The sequence below is a fragment of the Polypterus senegalus genome, chromosome 3 (genome assembly GCF_016835505.1).
Source record: "Polypterus senegalus isolate Bchr_013 chromosome 3, ASM1683550v1, whole genome shotgun sequence".
NCBI classification, from domain to species: Eukaryota; Metazoa; Chordata; class Cladistia; order Polypteriformes; family Polypteridae; genus Polypterus; species Polypterus senegalus.
In genome coordinates this window covers 178,887,158-178,911,131 of record NC_053156.1, presented here as the reverse complement: position 1 = coordinate 178,911,131, position 23,974 = coordinate 178,887,158, and the positions used below count along the sequence as shown (strand labels likewise).

The 23,974-nt window shown below is 37.4% G+C and overlaps 1 protein-coding gene across 1 annotated transcript in view; it reads left to right on the top strand.

The window, feature by feature from the left end:
• nup133 (nucleoporin 133) overlaps window positions 1-23,974 on the top strand; it is a 185,862-nt gene that overhangs the window by 155,419 nt on the left and 6,469 nt on the right. The window contains exons 20-23 of the mRNA XM_039748252.1: window positions 7,662-7,820; window positions 8,457-8,592; window positions 9,071-9,189; window positions 21,231-21,311. Coding sequence (XP_039604186.1) covers window positions 7,662-7,820; window positions 8,457-8,592; window positions 9,071-9,189; window positions 21,231-21,311 — 495 coding nt within the window. The remainder of the gene's footprint in view (window positions 1-7,661; window positions 7,821-8,456; window positions 8,593-9,070; window positions 9,190-21,230; window positions 21,312-23,974) is intronic.

Below are 23,974 nucleotides of genomic sequence, written 5' to 3'. Positions count from 1 at the left end.
TATTCTACTGATCAAACGCTCCATTGTAGATAAGGGATGCTCTTACAATAAAGGTGTATGAGGGAGTGAGATACAAAAAACACAAATCAGTGCTAACGTTGCTTCAGAATAGTTTGGGTATTACTGTGTGGTCACGTAGGCACAATACATGGAGGAAAAAAGAGGCAGTGTGCTCTGTGTCTCTCAGGTGGGCGTTGGCCTATCATATCTCTTGGATCAATACCATGAATTTTCATTATTTGACTTACACGATTTATAGTCTTTTTTTTTTTTGGAAAGACTGTAAATATAGTTTGAGTGTCTGAGCCAGAAATTTGACCAAAATGCCCTATGAAGTTGGACAATTCAGAGAAAACAGTGCTACCTGAATTTTCGAAGTAACATAACACTGCTCTTTCACCTCAGTCAAGAATATAAAATAAAAGTATAATCTGGTTAGCCAGAAATGGCATTTGTGTGGTAGAATTGTTTTTGGAATCATGTAGTATACTTTTAATACATTTTGTGTGTTTCTTTCAACAATCCAAGTGGAAATTCACAGAATTGCACATAGCTGTCTTCAGTTAAACTTATAACACTTAGCAAAACATTTCTACTTAATCTGTAGATGAAGAGCAGCTGATTTTATGTCAGTGACTATAAATGCATAGTTAGACCTTTGTAGAAATTATGATAAAAAAACACTAACAGTTCCTTGAGATTCTTCTCTCGGAGGCAATTCTGAGCCATACTGGCTTGGTCTTTCCTTTGCATCTATCATTTTTTTCCATTCTATTTAGTTCATTAAAAGCAAATAAATAAGTTTATAGGCTTTCATCAAAGCCTTTTTGAATATGATAAAAGACACAATTGTAACATTTAATACAAGTTCTTAATTCTATATTCATTTTCTATACACTATACATAAATCTACATGTGCTAAATAGTTTTTTTTAGTTTATATTTTTGTAAAACATATATTTTAGAGACGTTGAAATACCACATCTACTTTGCTATTCTTAAGTACATTTTTAATTTAGAAACGTTAAGAAGAAAAGACTTAAAGCTACAGGTTTGATAGGCTGAGTGGCAGTTACAAAAAAAAAAAGTAGTCTCTACTGTGGATTCTTCATAACCTGTCAAATTACTCTTTTCACTTCTAACAGCTGTGTTGGACATTCAAGGAGCTTCTCTCAAGCTGTTCCTCCTATGGGCTACTGTATATCCTTGCTCAGATTTGTGTAAAATAATTTTTACTGTAACATTTTGAAATCAGCTGCCGTAAAAATAGAAACAAAATGGAGAGTTCCTAAAAAATTCAGTTTGAGATCTTTTAAAGTTTAAATAAACAGGATGAGCTTCAGATTAAAAACATTATTCATTAAGACTTGAAGTAGAACATATTTAAGAATATATGTTTTCATTAACATTCTTTAAAAAAGTATTTGATGATATTAATGATAATGTAAGAAGGATATGAATGAGTGTATGTTACTGTACAGAAAAATACATTTATCAAAGTTAATTGGAAAAGAATTGTATATAGCATACAGTATGTTTGAGGCTCTAATAAATAGCCATATTGGGCTGATACTGTACCATTTAGGTCTAGCTTTGCAAGAATTGTCAACCCAAGGACAGACTCGATGATTTTTTGTTAATACTGCCTATCAATCTTCCACCACTAGTTAAAATACTAAATGCAACAGTTTTAAGGATAACAAATTATAACTAGCCAACCCGCGGCGTAACATATGCCGTATAATTATTTATTGATGTGTGAACACTTCCTGAAAGACACAGTTGTTCAGTGGAGTGTGATTTTAAATGTGCGTTGAGATATCTCTGCAGTCGGAACGTTTTCAAACAGTGCATTGAAAGACCTGTGTGGAATGTGTTTGTTCAGTGGAGTGTGTGTTTAAATGTGCTTTGAGATATTTCTGGAGCGTGAAGGTTTTTGAGCAAATGTTGCATTGAAATTCCGGTGTGAAATGCGTTTGTAAATGTTTTTCAGTAAGAGGATAGTGGGAGGGTGACGTCACATCAGTGTGGCGATCACGTGTTTGTGAACTTTGTGTGCACATACCGACAATGTCAGTAGATGGCACCAGAAGTTTATCACGTGTGTATCAGAGAGGCAAGAGAACTTCGTAATGCCCATGATCCAAAGGACCGTTAAAGAGCAGGGATATGGAGAGACGTAGACACGGATTGTAAACTCGAGGAGAGGCATGACGATGTTCTCGGAAGTGAATGGAGATAGTAGCTGGAAGCATTTGGGACATCGCCACAATTTCTGTCTCGCTACCGTAAACTCCGATAGTATTCATGTAGTCAGCGTATTGTTGAGCAGACAATATGACTATGCTTACGTGACTAAGAACAACGGACAGCACGTCTCCGAAGTTATCCCATTGTTGGCAAACAAAGGTTACACCCATGTTGCGAAGTTCGAGAGCAACAGTTTCGTTGATGACATTTTTCCAGAAATATCCGACTGATAGAAACAAACAGTTACCTGATGCATGGGCTCTCTGTCTTATGTGCGTCTAGCGTGCCCTTAGTGAATTTATATATATAATATGTTTAATCACTTTTTACTATTCCACCATTCCCCTTTCTAAACCTTGGAACACTGGGTACTTCAGCTACAAATAGTTTTAAAAAGAACTGTAGTTAATTTATCTTATCCTAATAAATGCTTGTGATGGTTTATTATGTAAAAATTTGTGTTATTCATTCATTGATACATTTATCATTTTGTATTTTAATTTGCCAATGTCAATTGAAAGATATAGAAATACTTAATCGTAACTTATGACATTATTGGCTAGAGTGGAGAAGTGCCCAGTGGGTTTTTTTTTCTTTCCTTTTTTTTTTTTTATTTGTTTTGATTGACTTCTACTTCATAATCCTGTGTCAAATTATAACACAAGGCACATTCTTTGTAATTGTCAAAATAAGGATGATCGTCTACTTCAGTATTTTTGAAAGCAGAAGAGAAGTAGGTATCTGCTTTATTCTCATTTAGAATGCTTGTGTAAATCTTTGGTTTTAAAATTAAGGTTTCATTGATGTGTGTGTGTCAATTTTGCAAAATTTCCAATTTTATACTGATTACATTGCATATATGCCTTGTAAATTAACTGTTTATGCTTTAATATTTTTGGTAGCAAAGCCCCAAGAAATTATCTTAAACTTCCACCTATTTTATAGCTCTCAAAAATCAAAACACTATACCTGGCAAGAAAAGGTACAACTTTCACATTACTGGGAATGCACATAACTGGTGTGAAGAAAAATAGGAAATTTGTGCATTGTTTCCCCCTGAACTTGCAAAAGCACACCACACTCATAGTTAGTTGGTAGATAGCAAAACAGGTAAACTTTACTTTAACTACCGACTGAAATTCATTGGATGCCATGTCAAAAAAGCAACAGACTTTAAGTAATTAATTTAGCTTTCAATCACCTACGAAAAAACAGCAGACCAAGACAGAGGTTGAGCATAACATGAGTTTTCTCTAAAAAAACTGCCTCCAGGAGATACTGTGGCTTGGTTCTGAAATGTGGTGCAAGATTTGCCATGAACAGTCACATCTAGCAGATGAAGCCAGTGCTTTTTATACGGGGACAAAGACTTCCAGGTTATTCGGCATTTGACAAGCATGAAAAGAGTAACATGCATTCAAACATTGTCCATACTATAGCTAACAAACATGCTAGCCAAGATGAAAAATAGAGTCCCACACTTGCGAAGTGGCAAAGCAAAATAAATAAGAAACAACATCATGCACTTTGTATTATCTTTCTTTCAGCAAAACATGCACGCCCCATGTGTTTCTTCATGGAGGATATTGCTCTCTTGAAGAGGCTCGTAGTAAATGTCATGGGTGTGTAACATTCACCAGAAGGTGGAACGTAAATAATGAAAGTATCGCTCAGACAGTCATTTTGGAACTGAGGGAAAAATGCTTTTTAATGGATCCGAAGGTATTACCAAAACGGAGCACAAGATTGTTTACATTGTGTCTGTAACCAGCAACAGTGTGTTTAACTCTGATTTCCTCAGATTAATTGCATTGGGTGCGAATTGAACTGCACAGGACATATTTGACAGGCTCATGAATCTTTTCCTTGACTCAGGATTGGATGAATGGAAGTCAGTGTTGGTCTCAGTTTGCACTGCTGCTGTCAATGTCGGTGTATACAATGAAATTGTGCCAAAACTGTCAGGAGGCTGTGATTAGGATTTCCTTTGTTCATATTCTGTGCACTGCGCACACCCTCAAACTATGCGAACACAGTTGATCGCATGGTTCCTTACTGTGAGACATTTAATCTTTCTGTTGTCAAATTCCTGACATATTTACGTAAAGGTGGTGCAAAAAAAATGGAAGCACTAAAGAAATTGTGGTGAGAATGGCATTGCTTTTGTGAAATTGGGAAAATTTCACAATATTAGATGGTCTGCTAGGAGCCATGAGACCCTATTAAAAATATTAATGATATTACTGTACCTGCTATTCAAATTCAACTAGCTGTAACTGATGACACTGACCTAGAGGAAGTCTGCACAGCAGTTTTCACGGTTTTCTGGCCAACGTGTTGGACATTTTGCAGCTCACATCTCTCATGTTTGAGCAGGAAAGGCTGACCATTAGTGAATGCAAAAACAAACTAATGGTAGCCATTGGACAATTCATACTTTTGCTTGATGGTGAGGGCAAGTACAGGAAAGACATCAGTGTTACCAGTGCTGATGCTGACAGCAACAAGGTTCATGGGCTTAGAGGTTTAATTCACAAGAAAGTTATGACTCTCTTAAGTCATATGATTCATTTTTAATTTTTGACCCTTAAGCTTGGTCAAAGGAAATGCAAAGCCCCCGCAGTTTTGGTAATACAACACAGTAGCATTCTTCACAAATTTGAGGCCATCTTATCTTTCACACCACTACAAAAGAAGGGCTGAGCATAAAACAAGCAGGAAAGCATTTGGCAGCCTCCTCTATTTATGACTTAGTCAGCATAGTAAAAGCAAGAAATCCAAATTGTTATTCCATCTATAGTGTGCTTAAATTGTCTCTGACACTGTCATTGAGCAGTGCATCTTGTGAGAGGGGATTTTCAAATCTCATTTTAATAATAAAAAAAAAAGTACAAATCCTGCCTGTCATATATTCACCTCTTATCCCTGATAAACATACACCATCCAAGATGGCCACAGAAACATTTAATCCAATTCTTGCTGTGGAACAATGGATGAAAACAGCTCATTTAGAACCTGACCAAAAACGTTATGTGTACCCTTGCATATAATCTATTGGGGGAACTACCAAGTCCTTGCCTGAAACTGGACATTTGAGTGCGCACCATCACATGTCTGGAAGTGTGCCATGAAGCGCTCTCTCTCAAAACACTCACGCTAACACACCACCAAACCAACTTTCTCGTTATTGAACTTTCTCTCAAATACTTTCCCCAAATCTAGCCACTATTTTGTGTGTGGGAGTGTTTTATTTTGTTTGGTTTTGAGACACACTCCTCAGGTGGTTGAGACCTATCCAAGGAGGACAAGACTACTTGGAGAAGCCAACATAAAAGCAGCTCCGTGATTTTTGTTTTGCTGATATAGAGTATGTTATGTCAAAGATAATTATTTATATTCCATACAAATACAAGGCCAATTAAACTCAAAGAATCTGCCAGGTAGCTTAGAGTGCTGACTGTCCTAATATAATGATTTGCAGTATATTCACTAACTCATGCAAAGAATGCAACATAACCATCTAAATATTGCATGTTGTCTGTTTTTAAGCAAGATAGCAGCTATAGAGGGATCATTTTAGCGTGCCAAGAGCAAAGGTATAGGTAGAACAGTGTTTTCCAAAGTTTTTTTCTGTGGTGGCACACTTTTTGTAATCCAAAAAATCCCAAGGCACACTATGATGCTACCATCCAAAAAAGCATCAAATCTATACGTGTGCTAAACTGTCAGAAAGGGCAGGATAGGAGCCAGCAAAAAACGCAGCTTAGAGATTGCCATTTGCAGACATAGAAGCACTTTGGATGCATTTCCCAGCAGCCTTATCTCTTTGTCCATTATTCAGGCAGTCCTGTCTCTGCCACATTCTACTGACCTGGGGACAGAAGCAACTTGTATGCCCTCTGGCTCTTGGCTCTGTGAGTCACTGGTGAAACACACCCAGGCAGATGGAACCCCGGGCATGTCTCCTGGCTGCTAAAGTGCTCACTAAGGGCTACTGTATACAACAAATGATCTGTGTTTTCTGTCATATTATCACTTCACAGAATTTTTATTAAAGCCACGGTTTTGGAATATATATGTGACATACTGATTTTGAACTACCCGCAGGAAGACTAAACATATGGTCCATCCATTCATCTCTGAATGTTCAGTTTTCTGCATGTACTGTTTTTTTCCCATTGACTGACACAAGTAGATGCACACACTTCAGGAAGAAGGGGGGATTGCTGCATGAATGTTATCAGTCATTCTCATTCATTTATCAGAAATGCATCATGGTCCGGGTAGTGCTGTCACTCGGTCTATGTACACCATTTAGTGATGCTTGTACTACAGTTCATATTTATTTTCTTTTTAATGCCACTTGATACTAACTTATTTAGTAATTTTGTGATATGACATTGATTCGATCTTCTTACGGGGAAAAAAAGCATCATTTTTACCTTCACAACTTTTTTCTAGCATTGCACCAGGATTGCCATAAACCATTCCTTCCTCTCACACTCGCCGGCACCTATGTCAATATGTATAAATCAAGAAAATGAACATCAATGCCATATATGGACATGTTGCTTATTGCTGTGAACCATGTAATACGATATTAAATCTGGTACTGGATGTGTGTGTAATTCTTTAGGTACACATTTAACTTATTGGTATTGTTAAAAAAAAAAAAAAATGGTGTAAAAATGCCACCCTGACCAAAGCACTGCCTGAGGCATTTGCCTAGTGACCAGCCCTGGATACAACAGTATTTTTTAATACATTAAAAAGGACATATTAATCGCAAAAAATAATTAACTTTTGCAGGCCTACTTTAAAGTAATGATACTTTCATCTTTCCAGGGCAGTCTTACATATTTGTTTAAACTTTTTAAGCAAATAACTTGCCTACATGTTACATGGCTGAGATTTCGTTCCTAATTTATGAGGTGGGGGCCAACCCAGAGATCAATTTCCAGAGTAAAGTATGACTTTCCATCAGCCAAAGTACCATTCAAGAATTTATATGTACTAGTATGTTTTTAAGCAGAAGGGATAGGACCTTTTTAGAGGGAGATTTATACATAGCAAGTACAGCAGGATTATAAGGGTGACAGAATTACTCCAGATAAGAGTAAATGTAATGTACTGTTATTCTAAAAACAACAGAAATACAGAAGCGTAATTTATACTCCATACAAGTGGATTAAAAGCCCATAACCTGAAATGGCAACTTAGCATTTTCACACTAAAAGAATGTTTCTCAATTGTCTTTAATAACCTACACTTGGTGGAGTGAATAAAATGAAGAAAAAAAAATAACAGTTAAGGTGCATGCAGTACAGCTAAGTATATTTCATTCTGTAAATATCTTTTGTTTAAGATTTTTTGGCAGTTCATCATTTATTTATAGTTTGTCTCCCCTCCAGAATTTTTCAGATTTCCTGTTCCGGTGGTATATGGAAAAAGGAAAGCGGGGCAAACTTCTCTCTCAACCTATTGCTCAGCATGAACAGCTTGCCATGTTTTTGCAGTCTCATGAACATTTGAGTTGGCTTCATGAAGCTCACATTCAGAATTTTGAAAAGGTGTGGTATTTAATGTACCTTCATCTATAAATTTTATAGTTTTTTATTCTTATTTGGTTTTTTGTTGTCACTTATTCATTTTCTTGTTGTTTTGCTTCTTTATCACACTAATTGTGGACTCAATGTTTTAACATTTACTAAGAATTACCAAGTTGTAGTGCTGTAAACAACACAAGAACTGCTTTAAATGTTAAAGGAATTATGACATCTTTACCAAATTGTAGTATTATAATTGTATGAAGATGGCATGATGGTGAAGTAGTTCATGTTGCTGCCTCACTGCTCCAGAGAGCTTGGTTGAATTCAAGGCCCAGGTGCAGATAATGTGAAATTTGCAATTATCTCCATATCCACATGGAGTAAAAAATATCCAACAGACTTGCAATTTAGGTTAATTGGTGGCTATAAAGTTTATGCTGGATGTGTGAGTGTGCTCTGTAACTGGTAGGTACGAGGTCCAGTGTTGATTCCTGGGCTGGATCTGAAATATATGTGTTTGGCTACAGCAACCTGTTACCCTGTATTGCAATTAATAGATTTTTCTAAAGAATCAATAAATTTCTCTAAAAACTTTATGAACTTTATTTTTATAATGTATTTATTTTTTCTTTCCCATCTATTGTGTTTTATGTATAGGCGCATAAGACACTGTACACACTTGCTAATGCAGAGACAAGATATTTTGCCAAGAAGAAAACTCTTCTTGGCTTAAGTAAACTTGCAGTCTTGGCATCAGACCACGATGAGAATTTCATACAAGATATGGTTGAAGGTAAAGTAAGCACTGTAAACTCGGGATATGGGGAATATTATTGAACTGATTTGGGTCATTTGGGAAGTAGAATGCCGCCACAGAAGAAAACCTGACTGAAGCTTATTAAGCATGAAATTTAACTACAATACTAAAGATAATAATGTTTAACTACTGCAGTCTGTAAAGAATCTGGGTGCATCACTGTGACTGGAGCAACAGTAACATCTCTGAATCCCTCTTCAGAATGCAACATATCCACAATGTTAACAAATCTGGAATTTTACAGTACCTATAGAAAATGTTACAGATGAATATTAGTAATTGATGTTCTACATAAGCATTGAATTTAAAATGTCAGTTTAAATTTAAAACGCAGAAAGGGTGGCAAGACAATGTTCAGAGAACTTTTTTTTTTTTTTTTTGTAGAGTGAACTGATGGTCAGCATCTAAATGAATGTTTTCTGTTTCTTAATTGTCTGATATCTACATTTTTTAGAAATAAGAGAGCAGGAACAGTTTCTCTTATACCAAGACACACTTCCTAAGGCTCTGCTGGAAGAGAAACAGCTTAATCTGGACACAATGCCTTTGTTGACAGCCCACGATCTCATAAATGTAAGTGATAAGACACTTATATTTCACCAGATTTGAAACCTAATATGATACAGTAATATTACATTTATTTGACTATGTAACATGGTTATAAACTACAGATTTGTTTTTCTTGTCTGGCAAGTTATATTGATTACACTAAAAGAGTTTAAAAGGTAAGAGTTGTATATACTGCATAATATAAACTGTGAACTATTTTAAATTCTTCTTCTTTCGGCTGCTTCTGTTAGGGGTTGCTACAGCAGATCATCTCCTTCCATATCTTTCTGTCCTCTGCCTCTTGTTCTGTTACACCCATCACCTGCGTGTCCTCTCTCACCACATCCATAAACCTTCGCTTAGGCCTTCCTCTTTTCCTCTTCCCTGGCAGCTCTATCCTTGGCATCCTTCTCCCAATATACCCAGCATCTCTCCTCTGCACATGTCCAAACCAACGCAATCTCGCCTCTCTGACTTTGTCTCCCAACCATCCAACTTGAGCTGACCCTCTAATATACTCAGTTCTAATCCTATCCATCCTCTTTATACCCAATGCAAATCTTAGCATCTTTAACTCTGCCACCTCCAGCTCTGTCTCCTGCTTTCTGGTCAGTGCCACCGTTTCCCACCCATATAATATAGCTGGTCTCGCTACCATCCTGTAGACCTTCCCTTTCACTCTTGCTGACATCCATCTGTCACAAATCACTCCTGACACTCTTCTCCACCCATTCCACCTTGCCTGCACTCTCTTTTTCACCTATCATCCACAATCCCCATTACTCTGTTCTGTTGATCCCAAGTATTTAAACTCATCCTCCTTAGCCAACTCTACTCCCTGCATCCTCACCATTCCACTGACCTCCCTCTCATTTACACACATGTATTCTGTCTTGTTCCTACTGGCCTTCATTCCTCTCCTCTCTAGAGCATATTTCCACCCCTCCAGGATCTCCTCAACCTGCTCCCTAATATTGCTACATATCACAATGTCATCAGCAAATGTCATAGTCCACAGGGACTCTTGTCTAATCTCGTCTGTCAGCCTGTTCATCACCATTGCAAATAAGAAAGGGCTCAGAGCCGATCCCTGATGTATTCCCACCTCCAACTTGAATGCATCTGTCACTCCTACCGCAGACCTCACCACTGTCACACTTCTCTCGTTCATATCCTGTACAACTCTTATGTACTTCTCTGCGACTCCCGACTTCCTCATACAAATCTGCTAATAATATTGAACTTTATTGTTATTGTTGAATGAAGGAGCAAGGATTTTTTTTTTTACCTTGGAAATTATCTCGTATTCACTAGACCCTTTTTAGGTGTGCCCACACATGGTTTCCAATTTCAAAGCATACTGACCACATAACTTTTACCTAGGAAATGTATGAGCAGATGTGTTATAGTGTTTGGTGCTCCCCTGAAAGACTGATGCACAGATTGTTTCCCTTTTAAGAGTTCTAAAAATTTCAATAAATAAAAATTAAGAGCTATAGTGTATTGACTACTTACATTTTCACCTTCCTGGTGTTTTTGATTCAGTCACCCCCACCTAATTATACAGAAGTGGCAAAGCATTCACCAGTTTGTCTTTGTAATATAGATCAAGCTACGTATGTTGAATTGACAGGATCTGACCAGAAGGACCTAAGGATATGCACTTGTAGTTTACTTATTTTTGCTTTGTGCCCTCCCCCACCATAACCAATCATCTATGGGGAGGAGCAAAACCCTTAGATTCGTCAAATATTTCAATCTTGGATTTTCAACGGATCTCAGCATTTTAGGGTTCCCTGATACTGAAAACATCAATATCTCAATGATGGGTGTGTGTGTCACAGTTTCTTGAGGATGGTCTAGAGCTAAAACAACTGGACGGAAAAATACCAAACTTGAAACTTACATCTGTTATGAGATGATGATGTGCTGATTAATTTTTAATCCAAATCATGCAAGAGATAAAGGCACTCTAGAGGAACCCTCAAATCCCATAATTCTACAATTAATTATGAATTCTTTTATGAAGTTTGCCATCATTTGACCTACTGTAGATTCCGGAATATAAGCCGAAAATTTCATCCTAGATTTTTGGCTTGGAGTTTGGGGGTCGGCTTATATAACGAGTATCATTTCAGATTCAAGATTTCCAGCGCAATGGCAGTTTTGCCGATGAATACGGAAGTAATTAATGATGAAACCACAGCACCATCTTTCAGATGAAGAAGTAACTTTGCATGCCGGTACTTTAAATTAAATAAAGAATTCATTCAAAAAAGTGTTTTAGTTGTTGATTTTATTAATAAAATTTATAATAAATTATCAGGAAGTTCAAAATAAAAATTTTTGTTTTGATTTACGACCAACATCTTGCTTTACGACCCGAATGCGGTCACATGTATCCGCTTGCGCGATTGTAAACAAACAACCGAGAGCGTTAGTAAGCGTCAGTCGGAGCCCAGATACATGTGTTTGTGGATGTAATTTCGGTCATTGCAGTGATTTACCTATATATAATTCACTAAGACCATGCAAGTAAGACACACAATTGCCAAGCAAGGAAGGGAAGGTAACGAAGGTAAAGAAAGCGATCACAATCGAAACGAAGATGGAAATTGTGTGGAAATATGAGAGTGCTGTTCGTGTGACCGATCTTGCTAATATGTACAGCATGTCGAAATTCACCATCTCGACAATTTTACAAAGAAAAGATTTGCATAAGGAGGCTCCTTCTAAACAATAACCACCTTCCGTTTCATTCTCCTCCTCCTCCTCCCTTCCTGCAGCCCAAAGATGTCAAATTAAATGGTGAGTACAGTATGAAATTGTTTCTACAATAGAATAAAATGCCTTTTATTGTCACTATGCACAATGAAATTAAAAGCAGCTCCTTCAGTGCAGACATATGTGTAGAACACAACAAGTAAATAAACAAATGGTGCGAAAAGATGCAAAGAAGTTGCAAAAAAAAAGTTCTGCATAGGACTTGTATGGTTGTTTCTTTAGCCTTAGCATAACGCCGGATCTGGGGCCCCACTTCTGCTTTCTTTCCCTTCTCCGTTTGCGTCATCTCCTAGACCCAACAACAATCCACAGGGAGCCCGCTGGTCTAACTATGTTGTCTGGGATGTTGTGCGTGTGATAAAAAACACTCGAAACAGATGTCTGGCTCTGGACACCGATGTCTATAAGGTTCTGATGGTTTTAGCGGATGTTCGCCGAACCATTCTTGCACAAACAAGCAAAAAAAAAAAAAAGTACAAAAACAACAAAAAAGTGCACTGAAAAGGAGAGCCCTGAGCCGCTGCGACCATACGCACCACCATGCTCCTAGCTAAATCGGCACTTTTTATAACTTCTTGGTTAGTACATTAGAAAAATTATTGGTGTTTTGGTAAATTATGCACATTATACAATCCTTTTTTATTATGAAAAGGTTAAGTAAGTGTTGCAGTGGGAGGTTCGGAACGCATTATGGGTATTTTCATTATTTCTTATGGGAAAAAAGTTGGTTGTAACTGTATTGCATATTTAAGTTAGTCAAATTTATAACGAGTCTCTGGAAATCCACCCGCCGATGTACCATATTTGCGTATATAGTTTCAACACAAAGGTTTCATTTTACCAAACTTCTCCAATCACTTCCTGGTTTCCATCAAAAATGCCGACAGTCTCAAATTCTCGCCGATAAACATGATAAATATACCTGAAGAGACACTTTTAAGGAAATTTAGAAAATTTTGCTTGGAGAAGGGGGTCCGGTTAAATACCGGTCATCGGCAAATACATGTAATTTAGTAGGTAGAAAAGGGGGTCAGCTTATATACCAAGTCGGCTTATATTCCGGGATCTACTGTATTTTATGATTAGAAAGATTAGCATCAGAGCGGTAAATAATTATTGAAATGTTCTAGAATAGTTCTAGTAAGTTGGTTCGTAGGGCGCAAAACCTACTAACACTCACGTCCAAATTTTCTACTCTAGTATAACCCTTCAGTAGATGTACTATACTTAGATTGTTCCAGATGGAGCCACCAACTTATTAGGTACATTTTAGAGCTATAAGACTACATAGTCAGTGAGATTATCATGCAGCACTAATTAAAAAAAAAAACGTTCACCCCTTGGAAGTGTTTCCATTTTATTATTATACAACTTTGTATCACAGTGGCCTTTTTTTGACATTGATCAGCAGAAAATGACTTGTTAATGTCACAGTGACACATATCTTTGCAAAGTGATCTAGATTATTTACAAATATAAAACACAAAATAACTGATTGTGTAAATATTCACATCCTTCAGGTCAGTATTTAGTAGATGCACCTTTGGCAGCACTTATAGTCTTCAATCTTTGTGCACAGGTCTCTATCAGGATTGCATATCTGGACACTTCAAATTTTCACCATTCTTCTTTGCAAAACTGCTCAAGCTTTGTCAGTTTGTCATGGAGATTGTGAGTGAATAATCCCTTGCAAACCCAACAACAAATTTTCACTTGAAGATTCACTTGGGTTGAGATTTGGATTCCATCACGGCAAATCCAGGGCATTAACATTTTTAAAGCATTCCTGTGTAGCTTTCTTTATGCTTGGGGCCATTGCCTTGCTAGAAAACAAATTTTCTCCCAGAGGTAGTCTGTAGGTTTCCAGGAGACTGCGTCAAATTTTTCTCCAGGATTCCCATGTATTTTGCTGCATGAATATTGCCCTAACCAAGTCAAGCTTTTCAGTGCCTCCTCTAGAGAAGCAAGTCTACAGCAAGTCGCTTCCACCAGCATGCTTAACAGCAGGAAAAGACCAAATTTGACCTTTTTGGTCATAAGAATATAGAGCCTTCTTCTAGCTGACTTCAATCTCCCATCAACTCTAGCAGAGATGTTGGGTTTTTTTTCCTTCCTTTTTGCCTCTCTCTCATAATGCTATGACTGGTGAAGCAACTGTTTAATATGTATTTATTGTATGCACATTCTCTCCAGTCTATTCCACTCTACCTCCTCCATCTTCAGAGTTGTCAGGTCTGTTAGTGGCCTACCTCACTAGTCTTCTTGCATAATCACTCAACCTTTATGAACAGACAGTCTTACAGCTGTTCCATACTGTTTACAATTCGTAATGATTGACTTAACTGTACTTCAAGGAACATTCAATGACTTTGATATTTTTTTGTATCTATCTCCTTACTTTTCAGTTACTCTTTTACAGAGTTGCTTGGAGTATGTTTTTGTCGTCTTTGCGAAGGTTTGGTCCCAATACTGATTCAACACAAGCTGGACCTCCTAATTAAAGGTGCATTTATACAATAAAAAATGAAAACCCCTTTATTTATATAAACAGGTTATCTCTGTTTAACTAGATATGTAACATTTTAAAACAAATTAGATGCACCACAGATAATTTAGTGTCTTGTTAAAGTGGTGAAAACTTGTGTGATTAGTTATTTTGTGTTTTATATCTATAAGTGTCAAATATGAGGGAGATTGGGCAAGAGCAGGGCTTAAAGGGACTTTGAACATTAGATTGTTGTGAAAAGGTTTTTTCCAGGTTGTCATATAGTACAGGCTCCTGCGTATATCAAGAATAGGTTGCCACCCGGGAAAAATCCATCCAAAGGCAGTTTCATTTTCAGAATCAAATCACTGATGAAATTAACTATAAAGGATAATACTTGTGCAGTGTAAGAGACAGATTACAGCCTGTAAACTAGTGCCAAGTATATGAATTTTGTTTCAGAGAGCATTTCAAAGTATGAGGCCTGTTCCTTATCATAGATGAAGTAAGACAGCTAGTGACCCAGCATGGTTCCACTAAATATCATTGCAATTATCTAAGGAGCAGAATTTCTGGAGGATTGGAAATGTCTTACCTTCTGATGCAGTCAGGATTACGATGTGAAGTTTTGAAGTCGGAGAATGGGAACATAACAATGTTGTTTGCTAGAACAGTTTTTTCTGATGTGGCACAACTTGGTGTTGTCATGGTAAAAAGTTCTCTCTCTTTAAAGAAGGCAGTCTCAGAGTCCAGAATAAAAATCTTTACTACACAACAGAGTAACAAAAAGATTTGATGATGGTGCAAGTGCTTGAACTAGGAAGTGCATCCTTTAATATTACATTACTTATCATCTATGCAAAATACTCTCCTCCTTCTAGTTCTTCCCACCCTTATCTAATGTCCAAGCCCACTAATGTTCATCTTCTAGTGTCCATTATCTGACCAAAATTTTCCAACATTACTCCTTTGGAATCATGAAGACCCACACATGAGATACCTGCTTGCTCAAACAAAGGTTACTTGATGCACAGGCATCAATCAAGGTGAAAGTTTTAACCAGCTGCATCTTCAAGACAAGGGTGTTTTAGTTTTCTTATAGTACACACTATTTTTGGCTGGTCATTACTTCATGCTACTGTCCAAATGGGCAGGCAAGAAAGCAGGTGCCTGGCCACTCCAAGTGAAGGCAGGTGGCCTTGAGCTGATAGGCTGTTTAGAAGGAATAAAAATACAGGCACAAGCCTTTAATAATTTACTCTTGTATAACCTGAAGTTAACTAATACAACATGTTTTACTTTAGCCTGATTAAAAAGTATTATTACATAAATTTAAACCATTGATCCATAAACTTAAATTCTCTCTAGTGTCAGCTTCAGTATAGTCCAGTTAAAGAGGAAAAATAGACTTTTAAAAATGTTCTGTTTTTTCTTAAATGGGCTTTTTTCAACTGATTGTAAACAAAATATTAAAAAGAATTCAAACCAAATGCAGTTCTTAATTTTAGTTTTGTAAAGCTGTACTCCTTTCTCTGCATAAGAGGTGGAGAATTAATGTTCTAAGGCTTATTAACAGAATAATGTTGTTTAACAATTGAAATCTGAGGGAGCTATCAAACTCCTGCTGAGAACAACCTGGTCTGTTAAATCTTGGCTCCTGTCATTTCATTCTGATGAGGTGACTTAGGCCGGAGTTATACTTCACACGAGCGACGCATGCTGCAGCGGATGCTCCTGCTACGCAAGTGTTGTAGTGTTCATACTTGCGCGTGTACTTTACATAAATCTGAGGAATCCACTAGGTGGTAGTGCGAGATATTATCACGGTGAGAACATGTTCAGCTTCTCTGTGTTCTGAATTGCCTAGAACACTCATTAAATTCTGATGACACCTTACCGCAATATCTCTGAAAATTATGTTTATTGATTAAATCCATCAATCCAGGGATGTGTCTATTCCATCAAGCATTGGGCACGAGTGAGAAACAATCCATGGACAAGGCCTCAGGTCATTGCAAAGTGAATACAAGCACTCGCATGCACTAGCGTCATTTTAGCGGCACCAAATCCCCAAATCTGCATATCTTTGGAAGGAAACCGGAGCACAGTGTGGAATACAAGCAGGAAATACCAGCAACATAACTCCATACGAGACAGCAGTACTATCGCTCCACCACAGTGACACCCCCATGTGTGTAATTATTAACAGTATTCATTATTTAAACAAAATTATATGTAAAATGTAACACATGTACACACTTTAATGCATTTCATCATGAAAGTGGTATGAAGTACAAATCTAAAGATTCTAAATGTGCAGAGTGTTGGAATATCATACATTTAATTTGTTCTGTATGGTGATCTGTTGCTGCTTGCCGCTGCTGTCGGGTCCAAGAAGCTCATAGCGATTAAAAACTGGGATGACGTTTACGATGGTCTACATTAATGATAAAGTAAACTACAAAGTTAAAGCGGACATTTCAAGATTAAAGCCGAAATTTCCACTTTAATCACAAAATACACGTTTTCACTGTGTCCTTTATTTTTTTCTCAGTGGCTCAAATACAGCTCTATACATTATGTTGCTGTTGTTTAGTTTCAAAAATAAAAAAAAGACGGCACAAAAGATGGTATGTGAGACTTTTAAAATGTATTGTGTCATTACAATCGGGAATATGCGACGCTTGAATATAAAAGCACCACGAATGCATCTGTATGTCTGCATTTTGCTTCACCACATTGAAGCATTCATCCCGTAGGAGCTGCATAGAGGCTTTCTGTCACATGTAGATAGTAAACAGTGACACTGAAGTCACGTTCCGACTTTTAGCACACTGTGCCCCCCTACTTTTAGCTGGTACTGCAACTTGTGCACGTGTTGTGCTAATTTCTGAGGACCTGCTCAGAGGATGCGTGAAATGAACGCTGGGAACGCGTGGCAGCCATGATGCGGGCGCGTACGCATTCTGAACATGAAGTATAAACCGGCCCTTAGTTATGACAAAAATTCCATGTATCCTTGGAGCAGTCCTGCAGATTTGTAGAAAATGTGTGTATGGTGTTTTTATGGCATATAGTGGGTCTTCTGAGTAATGGTTGAATGTCACAGGATATTTAAATATTGTTGTTCATCAAGTGTATCCTTTCATAGCAGCACTGTGCTTTTCTGTCAGTGGCCTTATTTAGAAGGATGCTGGTAATTGTTCAAAGTGTAAAAAAGTCCTGCAATGATTCCAAGAACATGATGCTGAATTCATATTAATGAGGAGGTCTTTCCAAAACGAAGATTGTAATATATTGGTGAGGTTCTATGTAACATCATATTCAAGAGTAGAGATCTACTGCTAAATAATTTTAAACAACTGTGCAATATTTTAGAACTAGTGAACTGCACTTTCAACACTTTCAGTTCTTACCCATTCAAAGTCAGATGGCAGTCGTCATTACACAGATGTACCCAATAAAGTAGCCATTTAGTGAATTCAGTACAAAAACACCTGTTTCAGTAGTTTGCATCACTGCAACATTAATGGTCTGTAAAGAGCTTTTGAGTTGTTAAGTACAGTTGTTCTTGAAAGTTTGTGAACCCTTTAGAATTTTCTATATTTCTGCATAAATATGATCTAAAACATCATCAGATTTTCAAATAAGTCCTAAAAGTAGATAAAGAAAAACCAAAGTGAGACAAAAATATTATACTTGGTCATTTATTTATTAAGGAAAATGATCGAATATTACATATTGGTGAGTGGCAAAAGTATGTGAACCTTTGTTTTCAGTATCTGGTGTGACCCCCAAATTGCAGCAATAATTGCAAATAAACATTTCCGGTAACTTTTGATCATTCCTGCACACCGGATTGGAGGAATTTTAGCCCATTCCTCTGTACAGAACAGCTTCAACTGTTGGTGGGTTTCCTCACATGAACTGCTCGTTTCAGGTCCTTCCACAACATTTCGATTGGATTAAGGCCAGGACTTTGACTTGGCCATTCCAAAACATTAACTTTATTCTTCTTTAACCATTCTTTGGTAGAACGACTTGTGTGCTTAGGGTTGTTGACTTGCTGCATGACCCACCTTCTCTTGAGATTCAGTTCATGGCAAGATGTCCTGATATTTTCCTTTAGAATTCTCTGATATAATTCAGAATTCATTGTTCCATCAATGAAGGCAAGCTGTTCAGGCCTAGATGCAACAAAATAGGCCTAAACCATGACTACCACCACCATGTGTCACAGATGGAATAAGGTTCTTATGCTGGAATGCAGTGTTTTCCTTTCTCCAAACATAACGTTTTTCATTTAAACCAAAAAGTTCTATTTTGGTCTCATCCGTCCACAAAACATTCTTCCAATAGCCTTCTGGTTTGTCCACATGATCTTTAGCAAATTGCAGACGAGCAGCAATGTTTTTTTTGTTGAGCAGTGGCTTTCTTCTTGCAATCCTGCCATGCACACCATTGTTGTTCAGTGTTCTCCTGATGGTGGACTCATGAACATGAACATTAGCCAATGTGAGAGAGGCCTTCAGTTGCTTAGAAGTTACCCTGGGGTCCTTTGTGACCTCGCCAACTATTACATGCCTTGCTCTTGGAGTGATCTTTGTTGGTCGACCACTCCTGGGGAGGGTAACAATGGTCTTGAATTTCCTCCATTTGTGCACAGTCTGTCTGACTGTGGATTGGTGGAGTCCAAACTCTTTAGAGATGGTTTTGTAACCTTTTCCAACCTGATGAGCATCAACAACTCTTTTTCTGAGGTCCTCAGAAATCTCCTTTGTGCCATGATACACTTCCACAAGCATGTGTTGTGAAGAGCAGACTTTGATAGATCCCTGTTCTTTAAACGACACAGGGTGCCCACTCACACCTGATTGTCATCCCATTGATTGAAAACACCTGACTCTAATTTCACCTTCAAACTAACTGCTAATCCTAGAGGTTCACATACTTTTGCCACTCACAAATATGTAATATTCGATCATTTTCCTCAATAAATACCTGACCAAGTATAATATTTTTGTCTCATTTGTTTAACTGGTTTCTCTTTATCTACTTTTAGGCCTTGAGTGAAAATCTGATGATGTTTTAGGTCATATTTATGCAGAAATAGAAAATTCTAAAGGGTTCACAAACTTTCAAGCACAACTGTAGATAACCATTTTTCTAATGGTACTTATTTTTCTGCTGTTTTTTAATAGCACTAACTTGTTCATCATGTGAATACGTATAAAAAGAAGCAGTTCAGAAATCAACCTCTGCTCCTTAGGGATAAGCTGACTGAGATGGGAGTAGATTCACACCTTGTGGCATGGATTGTGGACTATCTTACAGACAGACCTCAATATGTGCGTCTAGGGAACTGCAGGTCTGACATTTAGTGCAGCAATACAGGGGCGCCGCAGGGGACTGTACTTTCTCCGGTCCTGTTCAATCTATATACATCAGACTTCCAATATGACTCGGAGTCCTGCCATGTGCAAAAGTTCGCTGATGACACTGCTATTGTGGGCTGCATCAGGAGTGGGCAGGAAGAGGAGTACAGAAAGTTAATCAAAGACTTTGTTAAATGGTGCGACTCAAACCACTTACACCTTAACACCAGCAAGACCAAGGAGCTGGTGGTGGATTTTAGGAGGCCTAGGCCCCTCATGGACCCTGTGATCATCAGAGGTGACTGTGTGCAGAGGGTGCAGACCTTTAAATATCTGGGAGTGCAGCTGGATGACAAATTGGACTGGACTGCCAATACTGATGCTCTATGTAAGAAAGGTCAAAGCAGACTATACTTTCTGAGAAGGTTGGCATCCTTCAACATCTGCAGTAAGATGCTGCAGATGTTCTACCAGATGGTTGTGGCGAGTGCCCTCTTCTACACAGTTGTGTGCTGGGGTGGCAGCATAAAGATGAAAGATGCCTCACGCCTGGACAAACTTGTTAAGAAGGCAGGCTCCATTGTAGGATTAAAGTTGGACAGTTTAACATCTGTGGCAGAGCGACGGGCACTAAGCAAACTCTTGTCAATGATGAATAATCCACTGCATCCACTTAACAGTGTCATCTCCAGACAGAGGAGTAGCTTCAGTGACAGACTTTTGTCACTGTCCTGTTCCACTGACAGACTAAAGAGATCGTTCCTCCCCCACACTATGTGACTCTTCAGTTCCACCCGGAGGAGTAAATGCGAACATTAATTTTATTTTAATTCTTTTCATTTTTATTATTATTTAATTTAATATTGTTTCTTTGTATCAGTATACTGCTGCTGGATTATGTGAATTTCCCCTTGGGATTAAAAAAGTATCTATCTATCTATCTGTCTATAAATGTTTGTGTTTTAAATATCTGACACATATTGCGCTCTGTCTCTCCAACCATTTATCCATTTAGCAATTTTTGTAACATAACTTTCTCAAACTTAATCCATATTCAAGTTCTCAGAGGCCAATATGTACCCTGACTGTATCACGTATAAGGCAGGAATCAATCCTGGAAGGAGCAAAAGTTTACTTCCCTGTATGTTGCAGGAATAGGCTTCAGATTCCCTCTATTCTAACAAGTCTGAAAATGGATGAAATTTCTATCTTAGATATAAAAAAGAGTTTGCAGAAGACACAAAAATTAGTGTCTTCTATGTAACATCAACATTTCTTTCTCCTTTGGTTTCACCTTCATAAATGTGTTCTGAGGAAATTTTTAGAAATTTAATTTTGAACTAATAGGAAATTAATGAAGTATTTTTTTAAGGTTTAAATATTTGATTCCTCTTTTAATCCTCCTTAAAATTCATCCTCAGCTTTACATTTGTGATGATAACAGAAGAGCTAATGAATATGATTTTAAGAAGGCATTAGATCTTCTCCAGTACATTGATAAGGTATGTATAGTTGTTTTCAAATGAGGGATTCCTTTTGTAATTTGGTTATATGTAATATATTTTTCTATTTCATTGATCTAATGAAATAATTATTTTAGAATTTTAGAGATCCATCTGGTATATATGGAGCATTTTTTTCTGGTAAATGATCTTGTGCATACCAAAGGTAGTATAGTATAGTGGTTAAGACTTTGGACCTCAAACACTAAAGGTGTGGGTTCTAATCCTGCTACTGACACTATTTGACCATAACCAAATCACTTCACCTGCCTTTACCCCAATTTGGGAAAAAACAACAAAAAAATTAACCACTTGTATTTCTTAAATGTTGTAAGTTACTTTGGATAAAGGCAGGAGGCAAATGATAGTATTTATTATCATAATCAAACACCAGTGTATGCTTTCATATGTTGTTCAGTGTTTAAATAACATACTGCCAGCCTATCTCTTAACCTGGTAAATGATCTATAAACACATATAATAGTATCTACTGCACCTGCAATTGTTTCGAAGGAAAAAAAATACACTCTGACCCGTTAATGGATCAGTAGGTTTGATAATGAAATGATGCTGTCTGTGTGTTTATTTTTGGGGGGTTGGCTGCCAAAAAAATTGCTTTTACACAAAGTAAATTGACCAGTCCTTATTTCAAAATATTTCCTAACCATTGAATAGCATAATATAGATGTAAACATGTATAATGCAAGACTTTTGTTACAAATAGAAGCCATTAGTGCAGAAACCTGGTATACACTATACAGTATATAAAGGCAAAAAAAGCCTTAATTCAGTTGTCTTGTGTGGAAAAAACACAGCCTTAATTTCTGTTATGCTAACTGAGAGGATAGCTGGAAAAAGGTGCTGCAAGGCATGTGCATATTACATTTTCTTCCCATAGGTGCCATGTATATACTGTAATTAAATTTAGCAGGCCCAATTTATCAAAGACTTAAAATCCTGGATAGCCTTCCAAGCATGAAACTTTTCTGCTTCATATAGGTTTATAGCCCTCTGATATGCTGGATGGTATTAAAAGTAGGGCTATAATGAATAGTCTACATTATGAATGTTGTGGACTATAAATGTTTGAAAAAGTATGCCATATATATGTGTGTGTGTGTGTTCATGTATGTATATGTGTGTATATCTGAATAATCAACAAACTACAGTAATCCCTCCTCGATCGGTAGGTGAAAATCCGCGAAGTAGAAAGCATATGTTTGTATGGTTATTTTTATATATTTTAAGCCCTTAGAAACTCTCCCACATTGTTTATAAATATTCTCCGTACAGTTATACAGTAAACCCTCGTTTATCGCGGTTAATCCGCTCCAGACAGCTAAATGAATTTCCACGAAGTAGGATTCTTTATTTATAAATCTAATATTTTCGCAGTTAGAGCATAGAAAACCTGTTTACGACCTTCTAAATATGACTTTTTTACATGATTAGAGCCCTCTAGACATGAAATAACACCCTTTAGTCAAAAGTTTAAACTGTGCTCCATGACAAGACAGAGATGACAGTTCTTTCTCACAATTAAAAGAATGCAAACATATCTTCCTCTTCAAAGGAGTGCCGTCAGGAGCAGAGAATGTCAGAGAGAAAGAAATGTAAACAATCAAAAATCAGTAGGGCTGTTGGGCTTTTAAGTATACGAAGCACCCGTGATAAAGCGGCCGCAATGAAGGGATCAATGTGAAGGTAGTCTTTCAGCATTTTTTACAGGAGTGTCCGTATCTTCTAAGCAAACAGCCCCTCTGCTCACACCCCCTCCGTCAGGAGCAGAGAATGTCAGAGAGAGTGAGACAGACAGAGATAAGCAAACAATCAAAAATCAATACGGGCTGTTAGAGCTTTGAAGTGTGCTAAGCATCACACGGGAAGCATATCGTATATCATTGAGGAGTTTTATTTAATACGTAATACGTGCTCTGATTGGGTAGCTTCTCCGCCATCTGCCAATAGCGTCCCTTGTATGAAATCAACTGGGCAAACAAACTGAGGAAGCATGTACCATAAATTAAAAGACCTATTGTCCGCAGAAATCCGCGAACCAGCAAAAAATCTGTGATATATATTTAGATATGCTTACATTTAAAATCCGCGATGGAGTGAAGCTGTGAAAGTCGAAGCGCGATATAGCGAGGGATCACTGTAATACTTGTTGACAACCAAGTATCTGAATTTTTTTAAGCTCTGCTTTTTAAAAGGTCTCGCCCCCATTATCCATTTCTCCCATACAGAAAGAACCCCAGTTCCACTCAGTCATCCAACATTTTTACCTGTGAAATTGGGAGAACCATCAGTTGTGACACCAACTAACTTTCCCACCGTAGTCCTAGCTTTTGCATACACATACTGACTTCAGGAAATAAATCCTTATTGAGTGGTGACCCTTTTACTAACTGCATAGAAGCCAGTTCCTCTGGCATTTCATAGTCTTGCGTTACTCCTTTCACAAACATCAGCAGCTGCTTTATGTCACGAACATCACAAATCTAATCCAAGGCCTTCTTCCCTGGGCAAAGGATTTGCCACCCACTCCAATAACCACTCTTTAACAAATTCTCCATCAGAAAATAGTTAGCTTAATTTGGCAATTTTGTGAGATAATATATAGTTGATTTTTACTGTTCCTTTGCCGTATGAAGCTTTGTAAA